General features: G+C 34.9%; 2 protein-coding genes across 3 annotated transcripts in view; one reads left to right on the top strand and one right to left on the bottom strand.

Moving 5' to 3' along the window:
- The window catches only part of LRRIQ3 (leucine rich repeats and IQ motif containing 3), a 209,163-nt gene extending 196,236 nt beyond the window's left edge, over positions 1 to 12,927 (bottom strand). Inside the window, exon 1 of the mRNA XM_027536879.1 lies at positions 12,756 to 12,927. The gene's annotated coding sequence lies outside the window, so the exon portion shown is untranslated. The remainder of the gene's footprint in view (positions 1 to 12,755) is intronic.
- Positions 12,928 to 12,998: 71 nt separating this feature from the next.
- On the top strand, positions 12,999 to 21,212 carry FPGT (fucose-1-phosphate guanylyltransferase). 2 transcript variants are annotated; one of them, XM_027536877.1, is made up of 4 exons: positions 13,000 to 13,157; positions 14,691 to 14,858; positions 16,002 to 16,094; positions 18,148 to 21,212. In XM_027536877.1, the coding sequence occupies exons 1-4, from the start codon at positions 13,076 to 13,078 to the stop codon at positions 19,605 to 19,607; spliced, it is 1,803 nt and encodes a 600-aa protein (XP_027392678.1). In that variant the 5' UTR covers positions 13,000 to 13,075; the 3' UTR covers positions 19,608 to 21,212. The 2 variants fall into 2 exon arrangements, with proteins under 2 accessions (XP_027392679.1, XP_027392678.1); XM_027536878.1 differs by lacking the exon at positions 16,002 to 16,094 and having other exon boundaries at positions 12,999 to 13,157.
- The last annotated feature ends 1,650 nt before the right edge of the window (positions 21,213 to 22,862 follow it).

Here is a 22,862-nt window from a genome sequence, read left to right as displayed (position 1 = left end):
TTATAAATTAAAAAATCAAAACTTTTAAATCAGATAATTATAAAAACCATGTTTTTATATAATAAATATTATATCAATTATAAATTTAATTTTTCTGAAATTTTTCCATTTAAAAACTTGGTGGAAAATACACATAATGAAAGTATAAGTGGTTATGATCGATGAACACCTAAGTTAAAAGCTGAAAAGTAAAAAAAAAAAGTATTGTGTATTTATTTTAATTTCAAATGTATATATAAAAATATTTAAGTATTTTTCAAATAAATTCTTTGTTAACTGTGTTAACGACCTTTAGACATCACACTCATTCCCTGGAACTTTGAATGCTATAAATACAGATACATTATTTTAAGTTAAAAGTGTATGAATATATAATATTAGTTTTGATGATCTGTGGTACAGTAACTTATTTTATAAACATTAGTTATGATATTATAAACAAGTGGAATGCTGGATAATAGACTCTAGAATTTTCACAAGAGCTGATAAGATTCTGTATATAAATCATATAAAAGAAGAAAAAGTTTTTTTGAAAATCAAAATATAAGGATTATAGTTAGCAATATTTTATATATATCATGGTTGCAAACTATTTGCAGTGTAGAATATCTGCAGAAGACTGAAATCCATAACATATATAGTAATTATATTTTAAAATACTTGTTAAATTTAGCTAGTAAATTTACTGAATCTATCCTGTTTTGAAGAAGACTTGCTATAATTTTGCACCACAGATAAAATGTACTTTAAAAACTAAAGAGGGGTGTTATTAGAATAGTCAAAATATTCCAGCTCTTCTGGAAAATGAAATTTAGCTTGTTTATAAATTAATATAAATATGTTCAATTCTTTGAAACATTGCATTTTCATTTCAAATGACATAAAATACAATTTGGAGCAAGAAATCAAGCCTCACTTGTAATCAGGACATGATATTTTTCCCCTATAAATGCATTTGCTTTCTAAAATTTAGGAAGCTACATATATTTCTGTTAGTAAAAAAACTTCTGTGAAAATTTCAGTTTTCAATTTCTATTCCATACTCTCAGACTCTAAACCCATAAACCTGAAAAAACTAAATTGTGATGAGCCAGAGATAGATATAAAACAATGAAAATTGTTGATAATTAAAATATACAGAAAAAATATATGAACATAAAATTTAAAAATAGGAGATATTTAGCATAGCAATATTTATTGTAGTTTAAACCTTGGTTAGCATTCAAGAAACAGAGTTTGACTATTCTAAGTTGGGTCATTAACATATTTCTAAAAACCTAATAGCATATTTACAAACTGAAATTTAGTTACTGATTCTGCTCAATTATTTCTTTACCACATGCCCTCTCTATGCCCCAGAAAAAAGAAAAAAAAAACATGCTAATATTGGGATAGGTATAAGATGATTTTGCTACTCAGGAGTCATTCGAAATAATCTACAAAGAAAACTAAGAGAGCTACAGAAAATCAAAGATAAAGAAAAATTCTGGAAATAGACCAGAAGATAAAATATCTAAAATAAGAACAAAGATAAGAATTATAGCTGTCCTCCTCATAACCACACAAGCAAAAAGAGAGTAAAATATTTAAAGTGTTTCCAGAAAAACCTCTCCAACCTAGAATTCTGTACCCTCTGAAATAACCTTTCAAAGTGAAGGAGAAATAATTACTTTCACAGACAAGCAAATATTGAAAGAATAAGTTGCCAGAAATTGCCAACATCCATTGGATCAAAGAAAAAACAAGAGAATATGAAAAAAATAAAGAAATCTGCTTCGCTGACTATACTAAAGCCTTTGACTGTGTGGATCACAACAAACTGTGGAAAATTCTTAAAGAGATGCAAATACCAGACCACCTTACCTGCCTCCAGAGAAGCCTATATGCAAGACAAGAAACAACAGTTAGAACCAGACATGGAACAACAGACTGGTTCAAAATTAGGAAAGGAGCATATATTGTCACCCTGCTTAGTCAACTTCTATGCAGAATACATCATGTGAAATGCTGGGCAGGATGAATCACAAGCTGGAATCAAGATTGCCAGGAGAAATACCAACCACCTCAGACATTCAGATGATACTACTTTAATGGCAGAAAGAGAAGAGGAACTAAACAGGCTCTTGATGAGGGCAAAAGTACAGTGGAAAAGCTGACTTAAAGCTCAAAATTCAAAAAACAAAAATTACGGCATCTGGTCCCATCACTTCATGGCAAATAGACAAAGAAAAACTGGAAAAAGTAACAGACTTTATTTTACTAGGTTCCAAAATCACTGCTGACAGTAACTGCAGCCATGAAATTAAGACCTGCTCACTGGAAAAAAAACCTATAACAAACGTATTAAAACAAACATAAAACATAAAAAAAAAACAAGCATATTAAAATGCAGAGACATCACTTTGTGGACAAAAGTCCGTACAGTAAAAGCTAGGCTTTTTCCAGTAGTCATGTGCAAATTGGAAAGTAGGAATATAAAGAAGGCTGAGTTACAAAGAATTGATGTTTTGAAACTGTGGTGCTGGAGAAGACTCTTGAGAGTCCCTTGGACAGCAAGGAGATCAAACCTGTCAATCCTAAAGGATATTAGTCCTGAATATTCATTGGAAGGACTGATGCCAAAACTGAAGCTCCAGTACTTTGGCCACCTAGTATGAAGAACGAACTCACTGAAAAAGACCCTGATGTTGGGAAAGACTGAGAGCAGGAGAAGAAGGGTGAGACACAGAATGACATGGTGGGATGGCATATCTGAGCCAATGGACATTAACTTGAGCAAACTCCAGGATATAGTGAAGAACAGGGACACCTGGTGTGCTGCAGTTCATGGGGTCACGAAGAGTAGGACATGACTTAGTGACTGAACAACAAGTATTAACTGGCAAGAAATATCAAAAGAAGTTCTTTAGAGAAAGGCAATATATTGTAGTTCAGAAACTCAGTTCTACAGAAAGCAAGGAAAAGCACTGAGAAATAAAAAGGTGTAGGTAAAATTAAATTTTTTAGTTTTGTCCTTAAGTGTTCTAATAGATACCAATTTGACAAAATACTAAAAGCAAACACATGAAGTTATGAATGCTTATATATATGAAATTAATCACAGTAATAATAAGAGACAGAAGAAACTAATTAGGTTTATTTTCTTATTATAAGGTACTCAGACTACCTTGAAATTGGAATTGGATTAGTTATAAAAGTGTATTGCAAACTTTAGGGCAACCACTAAAAAAAGTAAAATAAGAACTATAAAAATATGCTAATAATGGAGGAAAATGGAATCATATGCAATGTTCAATTAAAACCACAAAGGCCAGAAAAAGTGTGGAAGGCAAAAACAGAAACAAAAAACAGTGGCAATAAACAAAAAACAGTAGTTAATATGGCAGATATTAATCAAAGTATAGCAATAATCATAATGTTCATCAGTAGTCAAAATGCAATGATGACAAGAAATTGACAAAATGACAAGAGATTCTCAAAGGAGATTAGAAAAAAAAGATGAGACTCAACTATATGTTGTCTACAACAAAGCTCACTTTAAAGATAAAGACATACAGATTAAAATGAAGTGATTGAGAAAGATATAAAATGCTAATACTAATCAAAAGAAAGCAGGAGTGGCTTTATTAACTTCAGACAGCAGATTTCAAAGCAAGGAAAGTTAGCAGAGATAATGAAGGGCATTACCCCATGAACTATCCAGTCCATGGAATTCTCCAGGCCAGAATTCTCGAGTGGGTAGCTGTTCCCTTCTCCAGAAAATCTTCACAACTCAGGAATTGAACCAGGGTTTCCAGAATTGCAGGTGATTCTTTACCAGCTGAAAATGAGAAAGCTCAGTCATGTCCGATGCTCTGCAACCCCATGGACTGTAGCCTACCAGGCTCCTCTATCCATGGAATTTTCCAGGCAATAGTACTGGAGTGGGTTACCATTTACCAGCTGAGCTACCGGAGAATCCCAATGAAGGGCATTACATAATGACAATGGGGTCATTTCTCCAAGAAGACATACTAATTGATAAAGTTTACCCTCCTAAAAACTGGGTAAAACTATTTGAAGCAAAATTGAAAGAAATGCAAGTAGAAACAGATGAATGCACTATCATGGCAGGAGACTTCAATACCTCTCTACAGAAACGGACTGATCCAGCAGACAGAAAAATCAGTTTAGGATATAGTTGAACTCAAAAACACTATCAACTATAATTAATATCTACAGACTACTTAATCACACAAGAGCCGAATATACACTCATCAAAAGATCACATGAAATATCTGTCAAGATAGAACACATTCTGGATCATAAAATAAACTTTAGCAAACTTTAAAAAATTATACAATATCCATTCCATATTTCCATGAAATTAAAGTAGACATCACTAGCAGAAAGATAGCTTGTAAATCCCCAAATAGATGGACATTAACAACACATTTCTACATAACACATATATCTAAATAATGCAAAGCTCAAAGATGATCACATGATAAACTGTTTAATATTTTAACCAAATAAAAATTAAAAAATACAACTTATCAAAATGTGTGAGATGCAGCAAAACTGGTGCTTCAAGGTAATTTTTAGCACTGAATGCATATACTGCAAAAGAAGAAAGATCTAAAAGTAACAATCTAAACTTCTATCTTATTAAATTAGAAAAATAAGAGAAAATTAAATCAAAGAGAATAAATAATATGAATTAGACCAGAAGTCAACAAAATTGAAAACAGGAAATCAATATAGAAAATCCATCAAACTAAAAACTGGTTCTTTGTCAAGATCAATAAAATTAATAAGACTCCAGCCAAGCCAGAGAAAGAGATAGGGGGTGGAAGGGATAGAAATAACCAATATCAGAAATAAGAAATGGAAAAACACTACAGATCCCACAGACAATACCATGAACAACTCCATGCACACAAATTTGATAACCTTGATGAAATGAACTGATTCTTTAAAAGAAATAATCTGCCAAAACTCATACAAGAATAATTCTGAATATGTGTATATCGAAGAATGAAATTGAGTCAACAATCAACAACCTTCCAAAACAGAAACACCAAGCCCAGATGGGTTCAATAGGGAATACAAAGGAAGAAGTTATATGAATTCTCTACAATCTCTTTCAGAAGATAGAAGCATAGGTAATACTTTCTAACTCACCCTATGAGCCACCATTATCCTGATACTAAAGTCAGTCAAAAACATTACAAAACTACAGACCAGTATTTTTCATTAAAACAGATATAAAAATCCTAATAAAATTAATAAATCATACCGTACAATGTACAAAAAGAATCATACATCTACTACTGAGGAAGGTGATTGCAGCCATGAAATTAAAAGACTCTTGGCTCCTTGAAAGAAAATTATGACAAACCTAGACAGTGTATTCAAAAGCAGAGACATTACTTTGCTGACAAAGGTCTATCTAGTCCAAGCTAGTGTTTCTCCAATAGTCATGTATGGATGTGAATGTTGGACACTAAAGAAAGCTGAGTGCCGAAGAATTGATGCTTTTGAACTGTGGTGCCCTTGGACTGCAAGGAGATCAAACCAGTCAGTCCTAAAGGAAATCAAGCCTGAATATTCATTGAAAGGACTGATGCTGAAGCTGAAGCTTCAGTACTTTGGCCACCTGATGGGAAGAGCTGATTCATTGGAAAAGACCCTGATGCTGGGAAAGATTGAAGGCAGGAAGAGAAGGGGATGACAGAGGATGAGATGGTTGGATGGCATCACTGACTCAATGGACATGAGTTTGAGCAAACTCTGGGAAATGGTGAAGGACACAGAAGTCTGGCATGCTGCAGTCCATGGGGTTGCAAAGAGTCAGACACGACTGAGCAACTGAACAACAACAAAAAACACCAAGCTGGATTTATTCCAGATATACAAGACTCCTACAACATTCAAAACCAACTAATGTCATCTATCACACCAACAGGTAAAAAGAAAAATCACATGATTATATCAACAGATGTAGAAAAAGCATCCGACACAATCCATTACCTTTTCATGATAAAACTCTAAGTAGGAATAGAAAAAACTTCCTCAACTTGATAAAGATTGTTTTTAAAAAAATCTACAGCTAATATCATACTTAGTGATCAGAAAGAAAAGAAGCTTTTCAACTAAGAAGTCCAAGACTAGAAATGTCCCATCTCACCATTATTTCCCAACATTGTACTGAAAGTACTAGCTTATGCAATGAGACCAAAAGGAAAAAAAAAGAAAAATGTGCAGATGACATCTCTGTTCACAGATAACACGATCATCAGTGTAGGAAATTCAAAGACTAGACAAATACTCTTGGAACTATTAATACTAAGTGGCTACAGCAAAGTTGTAGATTGAGGGTTAAAACACAAAAGTCAAACACTTCTCTATATACCAGCAATGAATGAGTTAAAAACACAACATCATTTCCATTTACCACTACCAAAAATAAAATATTTCTGTGTAAATGAAAAAAATGCACAAGAAAAACAAACAAAAATGCTAATGAGAAATTCAAAGAATAAATGAATGCAGAAAGACTTAATGTTCATAGATAGAATGATTCAGTACTGTCAAGATGTCAGTTTCCCAATTTATCTTTTGATTCAAGACAATCCCACTCAAAATCTCAGCAAATTATTAATCAATATTGACAAACTGATTCTAAATTTTATATAAAGAGGCAAGAGATCCCCCAAACACAATATGTAAGGAGAAGAACAAAGTTAGAAAAATGACACTGCCTGACTTTAAGACTCACTATAAAGCTATACTGATCAAGACAAAATAGTACTGCGAAGAAAAAGGTAGATCAATGGAACAGAATTGAGAGCTAAGAAACAGAGAGACATAAATACAATCAACTGCAATGGAGCAAAGACATATTTTCAACAAATGGTGCTGAAACAGCTGGACATTCACATGGGAAAAAGAAGGAATCTAAACACAGATTTTATACCTTCAAGAAAATTAAATCCAATTAAACTATATTACCTAAATATAAAACATAAAATTATAAAACTCTTAGAAAATCACTTAGGAGAAAACCTAGATTACATTAGGGATGATGATGATTTTGTTAGATATATCATAAACATAATCCATGAAAGAAATATGTTATAACCTACAGTTCTTTAATATCAAAGACATGATCTGCAAAAGTTAATGCCAAAGGAACGAGAAGACAAGTAACAGACTGGGAGAAAATCTTTTGTAAAAGTCACATGTGATAAAGGACTCACTAAAAATGTACATGGAGAAGGCAATGGCACTCCACTCCAATACTCTTGCCTGGAAAATCCCATGGGTGGAGGAGCCTGGTAGGCTGCAGTCCATGGGGTCGTGAAGAGTCGGACACGACTCAGCGACTTCATTTTCACTTTTCACTTTCATGCATTGGAGAAGGAAATGGCAACCCACTCCAGTGTTCTTGCCTGGAGAATCCCAGGGACAGGGGAGCCTGGTGGGCTGCCGTCTATGGGATCACACAGAGTCGGACACAACTGAAGCCACTTAGCAGCAGCAGCAAAAATGTACAAAGAACTCAAAATTCAACGATTAGAAAATGAACTAGGTTAAAAATTTAAGGCAAAACCTAAATACAAATTTCAGTAAAGAAGATAGAATGGTGGCAAATAATCATATGAAAGTTGCTTCTCATCACACATCATCAGGAACAAGAAAATTAAGACAAGAATGAGATACCATTACACATCTAATTAGAATGGCCAAAAGTCTAATACTGATAACCCAAACTGCTGACAAGGATGCAGAGCAACAGGAACTTTCATTCATTCTTATAGGAATGAAAAATCGTATAGCCACTCTGGAAAAGAGTTTGTTGGTTTCTCAAAAAAAAAAAAACTAAACATATTCTTCCCATAAAATCCAGCAGTGCATTCTTTGGTATTTACCTAGAGAAGTTGAAAACTTACTTAACATATTACTCTGCCCATGGATATTTATAGCAGCTTTACTCATCATCAAAATTGGGAAGAATCAAGAAATACTTTAGTAAGTGAATGCATAAATAACCTATGGTACATATAGACGAGGGAGTATTTACTCAGCACTAAAAATAAATTACAATTTATTTTACAAGCAATGTGCTCAGTTTTCCAGCAAATCTGGAAAACTCAGCAGTGGCCACAGGACTGGAAAAGGTCAGTTTTCATTCCAATCCCTAAGAAAGGCAATGCCAAAGAATGCTCAAACTACCGCACAATTGCAAGTCATCTCACACGCTAGTAAAGTAATGCTCAAAATTCTCCAAGCCAGGCTTCAGCAATGCGTGAAGGGTGAACTTCCAGATGTTCAAGCTGGTTTTAGAAAAGGCAGAGGAACCAGAGATCAAGTTGCCAACATCCGCTGGATCATCGAAAAAGCAAGAGAGTTCCAGAAGAACATCTGTTTCTGCTTTATTAACTATGCTAAAGACTTTGACTGTGTGGATCAAAATAAACTGTGGAAAATTCTGAAAGAGATGGGAATACCAGACCACCTGACCTGCCTCTTGAGAAACCTGTATGCAGGTCATGAAGCAACAGTTAGAACTGGACATGGAACAACAGACTGGTTCCAAATAGGAAAAGGAGTATGTATATACTCAAGGCTGTATATTGTCACCCTACTTATTTAACTTATATGCAGAGTACATCATGAGAAATGCTGGGCTAGAGGAAGCACAAGATGGAATCAAGATTGCTGGGAGAAATATCAATCACCTCAGATACACAGATGACACCACCCTTATGGCAGAAAGTGAAGAAGAACTAAAGAGCCTCTTGATGACAGTGAAAGAGGAAAGTGAAAAAGTTGGCTTAAAGCTCAACATTCAGAAAACTAAGATCATGGCATCTGGTCCCTAGATAGCATATTCAAAAGCAGAGACATTACTTTGCCAACAAAAGTCCGTCTAGTCAAGGCTATGGTTTTTCCAGTGGTCATGTATGGATGTGAGAGTTGGACTATAAAGAAAGCTGAGCACAGAAGAATTGATGCTTTTAACTGTAGTGTTGGAGAAGGCTCTTGAGAGTCCCTTGGACTGCAAGGAGATCCAACCAGTCCATCCTAAAGGAGATCAGTCCTGGGTGTTCATTGGAAGGACTGATGTTGAAGCTGAAACTCCAATACTTTGGCCACCTCATGCGAAGAGCTGACTCAGTGGAAAAGACACTGATGCTAGGAAAGCTTGAAGGCAGGAGGAAAAGGGGATGACAGAGGATAAGATGGTTGGATGGCATCACCGACTAATGGACATGGGTTTGAGTGGACTCCGGGAGTTGGTGATGGATAGGGAGGCCTGGCATGCAAAGAGTCAGACAGGACTGAGCGACTGAACTGAACTGAAGTGAACTAATCAAGCAATGAAAAGACATGGTGTAATCTTAAATGCATATTATTTAGTGAAATAAGCCAACTAAAAGGGCTACATACTTAGAATTCTACCCATATGATATTCCGGAGAAAGGAAAACATGAAAGCACAAATATCAGCAGATGCAGGATTTGGGGAGAGGGATGAATAGGCAGAGCACAGAGGATTTTTAGGAGAGTTAAACTACTCTGAATAGTATTATAACAATGTATACATGTCCTTATACTGTGTCCAAACCCACAAAATAAAAAGACCAAGAGTAAATTGCAAGGGAAACCATGGACTTTGGGTGAGAATGATGTGTCACTGTAGGTTCATCAATTACAATACATGTACCACTCTGGTAGGTATGCTGACAATAAGGGAGGCTATGCATGTGTGGGGTATATTGGAAACCTCTGTACCATCTTCTAAATTCTGCTATGAACCTAAAACTGCTTTTAAAAATAAAGAAAGCAAAATACAAGTTAGGGGGGAAGGTTTCCCTTTGCCCTACAGAAACAGGGTGAAGATTTCTTCAATAGGACACAGTGGGGAAAAAAATAGTGAATAGGTTGAGACCAGACTAGCTGAGTAAAAAAATCCAAAGAAAGAAAACAGTTTAAAAAAAAAAAAAAAAGAGAGAGAGAGATTTTTTGCTTTCCACTCCAATCAGGAAGAGTAAGAGGAGGAAGAGTGGTTCAACAGAGAGATGATACTCAAATAATAGAAACAATGAGAACTCTGGCATAAACTGGCCAAGCCATGAACCTGAGTCCATGGTCCATAAACCAGGACCTCATTTGGATTCAGTTTCTTTTTATGAAGGAGAATAAAAATTTAATGTCTCGCAACAATTTTCACACAACCTTCATAGTTTTGCCTATAGTGATAATAAGTAAACTGGTATTAATTGTTAATAAGCACAATTCAGTTCAGTCGCTCAGCTGTGTCCAACTCTTTGTGACCCCATGAATCGCAGCTTGCCAGCCCTCCCTGTCCATCACCAACTCCCGGAGTTCACTCAAACTCATGTCCATCGAGTCAGTGATGCCATCCAGCCATCTCATCCTCTGTCGTCCCCTTCTCCTCCTGCCCCCAATCCCTCCCAGCATTAGGATCTTTCCAATGAGTCAACTCTTCACATGAGGTGGCCAAAGCAAAACATCTTATTTGGATGATGGAAATCTGTACCTGGTTTGTGGTCACACAACTCTGTACGTTTACTGAAAATCATGAAACTTCTCACTTAAAACAGGTGAAGTTATTGGTATGTAAACTATAACTCAGAAAAGTTCTTCATAAGTCTATTTCACTTCTTTTTATGGCACTTCATCAGATACTCTCTTCCAATAGGAAAAAAAAAAAAAATCCCAAATGCCTCCAAAGAATATCTTTTTTTCAACGTATTATAGTTTGGTTTGTCTGATGTCCCTTTTAAAATATGGAACTCAAGATCAATCACATCATCTCCATTCTATACAGAATAATAGGTTACTACTAATCTTTTATCGATTTATTTTATTCTGGTCACTGTAGCTTGTGACTGTTTAAGCAACTATATCACACTGTCTGATTATATAAAACATAAACAAATAAAATCCATTAACTTTTTTTACCAGTATAATCAACTGCCAAAAATATTTATTCCCAATCACACAGTATATAACATTTCTTTTCATTTTTTACTTAAAAATTAATGTTAGTAAAAATTTGAAGAAAATAGAAAAGGCAAGGAAGGACAAAAACCATAGCTGATATAGTATTAATACAACCCCTCAGCTAATAGGCTCTACTGATCTTTCTTTCCTTAGGGCTCTAATTATTTAGTTCTATAATATAATAATTAACCCCATCTGACAACTCCCCAAATTATATCTCCAGCCCAGACCTGTCTCACAAAGTCCAAATTCATGTATAATGCAAACAAACACATACACACACAAGAGCCCATTACATACGCACTGCATACATATACATCTGGGTATTTTATGCGCCCAAAACCAAATGTTGAACTCTCCGTACTATCCCAATAACTGTCTCTACTTTCTAATCCATAGCCTTTCCCATTTCACTTGTCCCTCTGGCCTTCAAGCAGTTATCCATCACTACTCTTTCTTTCACATTCCAGAGCCATTCCGTTAGCAAATTGTATTAATTGTGCTTTCCCACATACATCCAGAATCTAACCAAGTTCTCATCACCCCTACTGTTACCATACTGGCCAAGACTTCACCAACTCTCACGTGTTTTGCTGGAGAAGCCTCTACACAAGTCTCCCTGTTTCTATCATTGCCTCATCTTCCATTACAGTCTATTTTCACATTTCTACATGCTCTTTTCAACCATTAAGAAAGTTGCATAAAAACCCAGCAATGGCTTTGTTTCACTCAGTAAAGGAAAATCCTTTATTTAGGCTGTTGTCATCTCTCTGAATTTCTCTCTTGCCATTTTTTTCCTTTCATTCACTCACCTTGTTAAGTATTCTATATTTTCTAAACATTCTTAATACATATTTTTTTTATTAACAGAAAACTTTTAAACAATAAAACGACAGGAGAGTAATTTCCCTTTTTACTCAAATGCTTTCTAAGTACAGAATTGAATAACAGGGTTAAGACTTTAGAAGAAAAAACTAAGTTCGTGGTTAGTAACTTGTAAGCCCTTGAATGTTTAAGTTGCTGATGAAAACTTTAACGAGGACAGTCTTCTTAAATTGTATCGTGCAGTAGAATGATTTCTGAGTTTGGAATTGAAATATCCTGCTTGAATATTCTCTCTACTGCTAATTGTAAGACCTTGACTAAGTCACTATTCTTTCGGATTCATAGCTTTCTCATGTATAAAGATGAACAGAAGAATCTGTAAAACTCATCATAAACTCGTGCTTTACAAGAGAATAAATTTATTTATCGGTACCTATTATTTAGCGGTACCTAAAAGAAACACATCCAATAAAACTGACTTATTCCCAGGGATGCTACTGAAAGTTCTAAATTAATCTTCGTACACGAAAGGATGCCAAAAATACCACAAATGTTAAGGGCCTCATTGCATAAGTTTACAATTTCCAAAAGCGTATTAAGTGATCTCAAACTGAGAGGGGTGGTTAGGTTCACTCTCTAGTAACTGCAAGGACAAAGAAGCCACAAAGCTTCCTGAATAAATACGGATTTTAAAAGTTCAGAATGTGTATCTGAACATTGGGGATAGAGCAGATGGCTTCAGATGACGATCCAAGGATTAGGGTTATCTTTCAAGAGATCCTTGGGAACTGCTTCTGGCTAAAAGAAACCACGCGTTAGAAAGGACGAATCGCCTTTGAGAGAAAGCTACAAGTTTCGATTTCTCCTTAAACTGGTGAATTCTCGAAATTTCGTCGCCCAAACTGAACCCCTTACCGGGTCTAGCAGGCTGCAATGCCTTATGAGTTGGGAACTAGCGCCCCAGACCCGGCACTGTCCGACAAATCTCTAGGTGGCCATTTCCGTTCCGGAGACCGTTACTAAGGGAACGGGGCGAAGCTCTGTGCTGACCCCATCGTGGTTTTGCCTAGGCGGGCCAGAGAGCTTCGGGGGCGTGGTTACGTGAAGGACGCACGCAGGGGGCGGGACAGACGCGAAACCGGACCAAAGACCAGGTTTTGTCCCAGGGCGCATGCGTGCGGTGCTTCCCTGCCGCAAACCTGGAAGTCCTCGGCCGCCTTGGATAAGGTGAAACTATGGAAGCTGAAAGTGCCCCTGCCGGCGAATCTTTGCGAGAAGCCACGCAGCGAAGGTTGCTGAGGTTTTCAGAGCTTAGAGGTACCAAAGGAGGAACCTTAGCAACTCCCCTGCAATGGATAGGAGTGTTTTACGTGCTGGGATATTTCCTGGACTGCCACTTCCTTTTACTAATCACCTGCGGACCTAGGACATTGGCCCAGGCGGAGCTAATGTTCCTGTTTTTTATTCTTCTGTCACTCTGCTTTCTTTACGTTCTGCTTGTTACTTTCCTCCTTTAAGTTTACTTCTTATTGCATATGTGTGAGGAGGATGGAGGAGAAGGCAATGGCACCCCACTCCAGTACTCTTGCCTGGAAAATCCCATGGACGGAGGAGCCTGGTAGGCTGCAGTCCATGGGGGTCGCGAAGAGTCGGACACGACTGAGCAACTTCACTTTCACTTTTCACTTTCATGCATTGGAGAAGGAAATGGCAACCCACTCCAGTGTTCTTGCCTGGAGAATCCCAGGGACGGGGGAGCCTGGTGGGGCTGCCATCTATGGGGTCGCACAGATTGAGACACGACTGAAGTGACTTAGCAGAGGAGGATGGAGAAGAAAGACACTTATTGGCTTGACTAGTGAAGCTATAAATAAAAGTTAAACATTTGGTTAGTTCATTAACAAAAATTACTTCAAATAAACCTGGAAGATTTAAAGCATACTGTTTTGACGCTTATAAATACAATTTTAACTTTCCTCCAGTCCCTACCTATTTCACCAATTTGTTCCATAATGTGAACGCTTACTAAGTGAAAAGCCAAACAATATGGAGGAATTATGGACAAAATATTTAAAGGATTAGAAAAAATTTTTAATTTTTTTAAAAGACTATACCACTTGTCATTTTTTGTATAACTATCTAATAGGTTATGTTTTTATCGACATTACTGCTCTTAAAAATACAGAAAATAGTACTTAGATAACTTCACCATCAGCCAAAAGTTCAGTCTATCTTTTGTTGAGTTCATTAAGGACCTGGGAACTTTTCTGTTATCCAGTATTTGGTATCATTCTCCAATAACCTTTATAAGCTTGCATGATTCAGCTTAAGGTAATTAAAAATTAATGTACCCATATTTATAAACACCAGCATTGTGGCAGTATATCCTTGGGTTTAATCTTTCTTAGCCAACAAACATTAAGTCGTACCCATATGTGAAAATTGATTTTCAAAGCTGGAGATTCATTGATTGCTTTGGCTCCTCTTTTTATTTAGGAATTGAGCCCATCTTTAGCAAGTCAAAAGTACTTTTCTTAATCAAGAAACATTTTAACTCTCAGAATATCTAAGTAAATGGAATGGTAGACCAAAAAAGGAATAAGTGATCTAAAAGAGAGGAAGAAATAGAATTTGTCAACAGTCCTTACAAGAGAAAAAGAATTTGTCAACATTCCTTATTAGAACTATTTTAAATCCTGCTAGCTGGACACTCATTATTCCCAAATTCTCAAAAGAAGATACATTTTTGGAGATACTGCTACCTGTTTCTTCCTTTTTACCAAATAGGTAAAACCTGTAACAGCTAGAGAATTCTAATAATATTTATCTTTTCTTTCTTTTTGCACATAGGCAAATCTATGGCAGCTGGAGAATTCTGGGACATTGTTGCAATTACAGCAGCTGATGAAAAACAGGAACTTGCTTATAAGCAACAGCTTTCAGAAAAGCTGAAAAAAAAGGAGTTACCCCTTGGAGTTCAATATCATGTTTTTGTTGATCCTGCTGGAGCCAAAATTGGTATGCATTTATGGTTAGATTTATACATAACTTGTGGGTAGACTAATCATTGAAGAAAAGTTTTCCTGTGGCTTACAGTTTAGGGACTATGTATGTTTCCACCTGTAGTCTTTACAAATATAAAAATTTTTAATGTAAATTCACTGTTTTTAAGAAAGATAAAAGGGATGGCAGGTGTTTTTGCACATTGTGGACATACCATGGAAAACTTCCAGAATATTATCCTATGTTAAAATAAAATTTATTAGTCTTAGTAAAATTTATTCTGATGGTAAACATTCCTTTGAACCTTACCCGTAGTTCTCTTAAGTTCCCTCCGAACTCCACAGTTTGTTCAGAAATAAAATGAAGGGAGCAAGTCAGGAAAAATAGATACTGCCTCTTGAGACCACAATGCACAATGTGAAAGAGCACAGTCTAATTGCATAAGTATTGTAAGATGTTTACTTTTAAAAACAAGTTGTCAGCTTTGCCTTTTGACCTTCCCTTATAAATAAAAATACATGCCATTTTTCTGGGGGCTGTTTTCCATGTGATACTTAAAGCTGAAGCCCCTTGATACCAGAATTCGGGTATTTGTATCTGATATTGGCATGTCCTAATTAGCTGATGTTTTAACCTTTGTAAAATATGGTCAGTACTTCTGTGAGTCTGATGTTTGAATGAGATTTAGGTACAAAATGTTAGGTAACTTGTCCAAGGTAACTAGTAAATGGAAGTTACATTCACTTCCATTTGTAAAGTTTTAGGAAACTTACATGATTTTTTAGGAAATCAGGTTCTAAAAACCTTTTTGGAGAGTAAATCTAAGGCACCTATTTGATCATATGGGAGAATTATTTTAATGACTTTTATGGTTCTTAAGTCCAAGTGAATGTGCAAATTTATAGTCTTCTAGTGCCTAATTTATCATTTCTTTCTTTATATTACTATTTTCATGAAAGAATTAACTCAACTTTTATTGAGTTGGCCTGATCTCTGGGTTTTATTACTAATTATTTAATTGCCAGGAAATGTGTATTTAATTTGATTCTTTTGCCTGTACCTTTGCTCTCTGCCTAATTTTAGCCAAAGGATCTTATCCTCAAAGTTATAACACCTAAATTTACTGTAATAAAATAAACCCTGCTTTTTAACTTTAAGGAAATGGAGGATCAACCCTTTGTGCCCTTCGATGTTTGGAAAAGCTTTATGGAGATAAATGGAATTCTTTTACCATCCTATTAATTCACTCTGGTAATGTTATACTTTACTAATTTACATTTTCTTTTAGTATTTTACCCTTGATATCTCAGGGACATTTTTCTCCCTTACTAATACTTCTTTCTTTCATTTTGTTCTTTTGTTTTGAAGTTAATTCTGCTTTGGAAGCAAATATTTCATGTATTTCTTGATATTGTTAGGTTGTTAGTAACATAATATCTTTCACAAAATTTAACTTTAAAATCATGGATCATGTACATTATCAACTTTTCATGGATATTGTTCCATTTTCCTAAGATAGAACTCATCAAAACATGAGCATTTCTTGATAATGTTTTAGAAAGGATTCTTGCTTTAGGGGAGAGGCTGCATTAGTACTATGATTACCAGACTTTAGGCAAAACCTTCTGTTACACATTTTTATCTAATTACTGGTGACCAAAGTCTATAATCCTTAAAGAGTTTAAAAACAAAAGAAAAGGTAATGACAGAACATAGAGTTGACAAAGTATAAAAGAGAGGAATTCCCATACAAATAAGGCGGTAGAAATATAAGAAAGAAATAATCTCAGAATAAAGGATAGTTTTCAAATTGGACAAGTTTGGTTGTATTAAAATTTTGGTTGTATGATAGAAACCTGTTACTTTCCCTCTGTGAACTGAGGGCTGGTGAAACTTTGTCATGGACCTGCACTGTTCAGTTACAGATATTTTAGAACCATTTGTCCACATGGTTACCAAGGGACTTTTCATTTCTTATGATTCACACACAGAACAATTCTTTTTAAAGATGATACCAAGTAAAGCGTCCAAGTTCTAATTTTAAGTTTAATTTAAAAGGTTAAAAAAAAAAGGCTTAGAGTTTTATTCCAGAACATTGTTATTATTACCAATTTAGTAAAAATTAAGTTGGACACCAGAAAATGTATACAGTTGATCCTTGAATAACACAGGGTTTAGGGGTGCTAACCCTTACACAGTCTGAAACCTGCATGTAACTTCGTAGTTGAACCTGTATAGAGGTAGTTCCACTCTGTATATCCACAGTTTCTCATCACGGATTCAGCCAACCTGGGGTCATACAGTCTTACAGTATTTATTGAAAAAAATCCTCATATAAAGGGATTGGTATAATTCAAACCCTTACTCTTCCAGGGTCAAGTATAATTAAAAATAGGTAATTCTTGTAACGCGAAATTTTACTGTTGGTTAGTATTTGGAAAATGAAAAAGAAAGTATTAACTCTTGTTGGTTGAACAATGTACTCTGAGGTGAGTATTTTACATCTATTATTAATCTTAAAATAATAATTATATAATAATAATTATGATAAAGTATTATTCCACATCTGCTGTCTTAGAGTAAATCCAAAGATAAACAGTTAAAAAATGGTATACCAGAATTTAAACCCATTTTTATGTGACTCTTTCTACTATGTCTCTCACTATTAGTTACATTGTTACATAAAATGATGTAACAATTTATAGTGTATTTAATGTATTTAAGAGAACACATTTCTCAAGGAATTAAGTCATATGGCTCATCACTGAGGGAGAAGCCTTTTTAAATTAAAAACAAGTATATATTGTAAAATGCTTTTATATAAATGCACCTTTACTGCTTTTAAATGTAGGTAATAATTTGATGAAAAATGTTGCAACTGGAAATTAGTCTTTAATAGATAATTATGTATACTGGTTTTTTGGTTACATTTTTCCCCCATGAAGTGGATTTTTAATATGGTAGTTTACACATGGTTGAAATTTACTGTTTAAAATGTAGACACAAGATCATATTTTTGCTCATTTTCCTTTTCACTTGTTCTACAGTTGATTCAAAAATGTGTCATAGCCTGTAAAGCATATTTAGAATTCTTTCCTAGTCTAGAATTGCATTATATCAAATCTTTACAGGAGAATTGCTCTTTGAATTTGAAATTTATTCTTCTTTCCTGGGGTATAGTAATGCATATATTTTAAATATCTTTAGAGATATTTTGAGTTGTAACTGATGCTCCTACAATTTTAAATCTTACTTACAATCTTATAAACATTTTAAAACAGTGATTTTGTTTAATTCTATATAGGTGGCTACAGTCAACGCCTTCCAAGTGCGAGTGCTTTGGGGAAAATTTTCACTGCTTTACCTTTTGGTAGCCCCATTTATCAGATGTTGGAATTAAAACTAGCCATGTACATTGATTTCCCCTCACATATGAATCCTGGGATTCTGATTACCTGTGCAGACGATATTGAACTTTATAGTATTGGAGAATCTGAGTTTATTAGGTTTGACAAACCTGGCTTTACTGCTTTAGCTCATCCTTCTAGTTTGACTGTTGGTACAACACATGGAGTGTTTGTCTTAGAACCTTGTAACCATTTAGAATATAGAGACCTCGAATACAGAAGTTGCCATCGTTTCCTTCATAAGCCCAGCGTAGAGGAAATGTATGAGTTTGATGCTGTGTGTAGACCTAGAAATTTTTTTCAACAGGAATTTGCTGGGAGTGACATACCCTCTCTTAAATTAGAGCCTGAGTATGTCTACACAGACAGCCTATTTTACATGGATCATAAAACAGCAAAAAAGTTACTTGCTTTTTATGAAAAAATAGGTACACTACACTGTGAAATAGATGCCTATGGAGACTTTCTTCAGGCTTTGGGACCTGGAGCAACTGTGGAATATACCAAAAACACATCAAATGTTACTAAAGAAGAGTCAGAGTTGGTAGACATGAGGCAGAGAATATTTCATCTGCTTAAAGGAACACCATTAAATGTTGTTGTTCTTAATAACTCCAAATTTTATCACATTGGAACAACAGAAGAATATTTGTTTCATTTTACTGCAGATAGCAGTTTGAAGTCAGAGCTTGGCTTACAGTCTATAGCTTTTAGCCTCTTTCCATCGATACCAGAATGCTCTACTAACAAACCCTGTATTATCCAAAGTATACTGGATTCAACATGTTCTGTGACACCTGGCTCAGTTGTGGAGTATTCCAGATTGGGGCCTGATGTTTCAGTTGGGGAAAATTGCATCATTAGTGGTGCTTATGTCAAAACAACAGCTGTCCTGCCTGCATATTCTTTTGTGTGTTCCTTAAGCTTGAAGATGAATGGACACTTAAAGTATTCAACAATGGCATGTGGAGTGCAAGACAACTTGAAAAAGAATGTGAAAACATTGTCAGATGTAAAGTTACTTCAATTCTTTGGGGTCTGTTTCCTGTCATGCTTAGACATTTGGAATCTCAAAGTTACAGAGGAACTATTCTCTGGAAACAAGACATGTTTGAGCTTGTGGAATGCTCGTATTTTCCCAGTTTGTTCTTCTTTGAGTGATTCAGTGACAACATCCCTAAAGATGTTAAATGCTGTACAGAGCAAGTCAGCATTTAGCCTGAATAACTATAAGCTGTTGTCCATTGAAGAAATGCTTTTCTACAAAGATATAGAAGACATGATAACTTATAGGGAGCAAATTTTTCTAGAAATTACTTTGAATAGGAAGCAGTCTGATTTAGAGACATCTTATTAAATATTGTATTGGAGAAGGAAATGGCAGCTCACTGAAGTATTCTTGCCTGGAAAATCCCATGGACAGAGGAGCCTCATGGGTTATAGTCCATGGGGTTGCAAAGAGTTGGACACAACTGAACTTCAGAACACAAATATTGTATACTTTGCCTTTCTTAATTGAGCAAGATCACAAATGCAGGAGTTTTCTGTAGACAATTGGTTTTTAATTGAAGTAAATTAATGAAAACTATATTAACATGATTGATGTAGCATAACATTAATAACACAAAAATATAAAGCTTTTTAATGAAAATTAGTATTGTAGTGCTGTAAGTTCATAAAAATGAGTTTTTAAAGTTTTATCACTATTTTAACTTTTCTTATGAAGATGGATTTGTGGAATGTTATTTATTCACAGAGTAGTAGAACAGTCTTAAAGGTGATTTTATAAATATACTTTTAAAGTTTTTCATCTTCTTTTGGACTTTGGTTACAATGAAGTTCTAAGTATTCACTGGCAGTTTTCTCCTCAAGTGCATTAATCCTATTCTGGTGAACTGTTATAAGCGTGCCATTCTATAGGGTCTTCAAAACACTGTAGAAATGATGTAGAAGTACTTTTGCAGAAACAAATCTGTGGCAGACAGACAGATAAAATCAATGTTTAAAGTATTGTGATAGTATTAAGTACAAACTGTTCTGAAATTGATGATAAAAATCTCTCATTAATCTTATCAAAATGAAACCAAAAAGATATGTGTGCTGTTTTATCCTTATAAACTTGAACCCGTGTTTGTGTATCTTAAAAATTTTCCCCAAAGTTTCATCTATAGGAAAGCATATATACACATAAAACTCAAGAATCTGTATAAGAAAATGTTGGAATAATTGGGATTCCCTGATAATTCATAAGTTCATTGTGGACATTATCTTCATCCTCCTTCATTAATCCTTTAACAGAAATATTAAAATTACCAGATGGACAGATTTTTACTTTTCATTTTTTAATTTTCTGACCATGCACTAGTAATGACACTGAGAAGCAGCAAATGGCCAAAAGGTAGACAGCAGGAAGGAGCCAGAGAAATAGAATGACTGTGAAAATATACAGATGATAAACAGCTTCAAGACAATAAAAGTCGGCTGGAACTCTGAGCACTGTGTTCTTATTTTGGTATAGGCACATATTTGAAATGTTTTCATACCAAAGTCTAATAATAGAGAAAAGTTTTGTCAAGAGTTTTGTGTTTTAACATAAATAAATTGAAATAGAACTGGTCTGTGCCTCTATTATTTATATGTCAATATAAAATTAGCATATCAATGTGAAAATAATTGGTAAACCAGAAGTGACTTATCAGCAAGTCTCAATTATGATAATTATGTGTATTTTTTCCAAGTTTCTTCTCAAGGGGAAAATAAAGATATACGGTAGCTGTTGTTTACCAATTACTGATTTACTTGCAGAGATTTCACAGGATGTTATGTGTCATTCATTAAAAATTCATTGCTATATTTCTAATCTAATTGATTTAAGGTACCATCAGTTATTAAGAATCATCATTTTATGTTTCATTGAAAAAGAAAACTGCCAATAAAATAAGATGCAATGCTTTTCTCATTACTTGACGTTTTTATTTATTGGAAATCTTTTGAAAAGCACTTATATAGATTTGTTTCATGTAACCCTTTTGCACATACATGTAAAGAAACAAAAAATGAAGTATTAAAAAACAGTCAAAACTTTTCCATAGCTTCATATCTAGAGACAAATTTTTCTAAAGCAGTATTCAACTTAAAAGTGGTTGATCCATGTGTTTCCACCTAGTACCATCTGTGCTATCAAAGGTATTGATAAAGCTGCATATTCTTCAAGTGCCACCACCACACTGCTGCCTGGATTGACCTTCAATCCGTGGCCACCAGATACTTGTTCTGCAGGTTGGATGCTGATGCTTTATTACTTGAAGTTGTTTCACTTTTGCCTTAGTTTAATCACATCTCTTGAAGGTGGTTGGCTTCTATTTAATATCAGTGGGAGGTTTCTGAGAAGTTGGCGGTCACCAGGTTAATCATATTTCTGCATGATGTATGAATGCTAATTGCTTTGAAATGTTATCTGTTCCAAGAATTTGTCAGTGTCTCCTTTAATATGCATGCCTTGGTATATAGTACCACACATGTACCACCGGCACTGTACCTAATTCAACCAATGTGATAATCACATGCATGAATAAGTAAGAAATTGAACATTTTCTCTTGCTTTATCATTTTTACTTCATAAAATCACAGCCTTTAAATCATAGGCTTTCAAGGTTTGTAAAGGACAACTACTGTTTGTAAATAAATATATTCTGTAAACTTACTGATGAATTAATAATGACCAAGAAGGGCATAGAAAAAAATACAACTTTGATACTGATCTTCTATCCTGGGCATTTATCTTCCAAACTAAACAAAACAAGTAAAGAGTGTGTATTAATTATATTAAGTGGAAATAAATTTTCAAAAATCCAAGTAATGCTGACAGTCACAAAAATTTGATGTAATGAATCCAGAATCACTTCTCACAAGCAATGATCCATTCATCTTCTGAGTCTAGACAATATTACCTCTGTTAAAGATTACCAAATTTAGCACAGAGCCAAAATCAAATTTTGCCTGCTACAAAATATATGCATGGCTATCATGGCTGATAACTAGCATGCTACACCTGCCATTCACATACACCAAAATATCCTCTGGACTTGAGAACCTTGGAGACCCAAAATTTAGGAACCTTGATGTAATCTGAAAGAGTTGGAAAAAAAAAACATTTATCAATTTGCTTAAAATTGTCAAACATTTCAGGTGTTCTTCTTGTTTAGCTAAATGAAACGCAAGTCTTCATCTATGTCAATAACTATTCTTATAGATTAATGTTAAATATTTCAGGAGAAATATTTTAAGCTACCATGAGCTGTATTGTTCATGTTAGTACCTCAGTCATGTTCAGTTCTTTGTGACCCCCATGGGCTAGCCACTCCCTTCCAGGCTCCTCTGTCCATGGAATTCTCCAGGCAAGAATATTGGAATGGGTAGCCGTTCCCTTCTCCAGGGGATTTTCTCTATCCAGGGATCAAAGCCAGGTCTTTTGCATTGCAGGCAGATTCTGTACTGTCTGAACCATGAGGGAAGCCTATTATTTTTAAGCATAGTTAAACTTAAATCTTTTGTTCCTTATATTCATTGATTAGCTTTAATAATTTTCTAGTGGAGTCTTTAGGGTTTTCTA

This window comes from Bos indicus x Bos taurus, chromosome 3 (assembly GCF_003369695.1).
Source record: "Bos indicus x Bos taurus breed Angus x Brahman F1 hybrid chromosome 3, Bos_hybrid_MaternalHap_v2.0, whole genome shotgun sequence".
NCBI lineage: Eukaryota > Metazoa > Chordata > Mammalia > Artiodactyla > Bovidae > Bos > Bos indicus x Bos taurus.
This window is presented reverse-complemented; position numbering and strand designations above follow the sequence as displayed.

What these genes read in the sequence shown, in the direction of transcription:
- FPGT (XM_027536877.1), top strand. Translation starts at nt 13,076, where the DNA reads ATGGAAGCTGAAAGTGCCCCTGCCGGCGAATCTTTGCGAGAAGCCACG. An exon ending in TCCTGCTGGAGCCAAAATTG is followed by an intron (nt 14,859 to 16,001) that starts GTATGCATTTAT and finishes TTTAACTTTAAG; the next exon opens with GAAATGGAGGATCAACCCTT. An exon ending in CATCCTATTAATTCACTCTG is followed by an intron (nt 16,095 to 18,147) that starts GTAATGTTATAC and finishes AATTCTATATAG; the next exon opens with GTGGCTACAGTCAACGCCTT.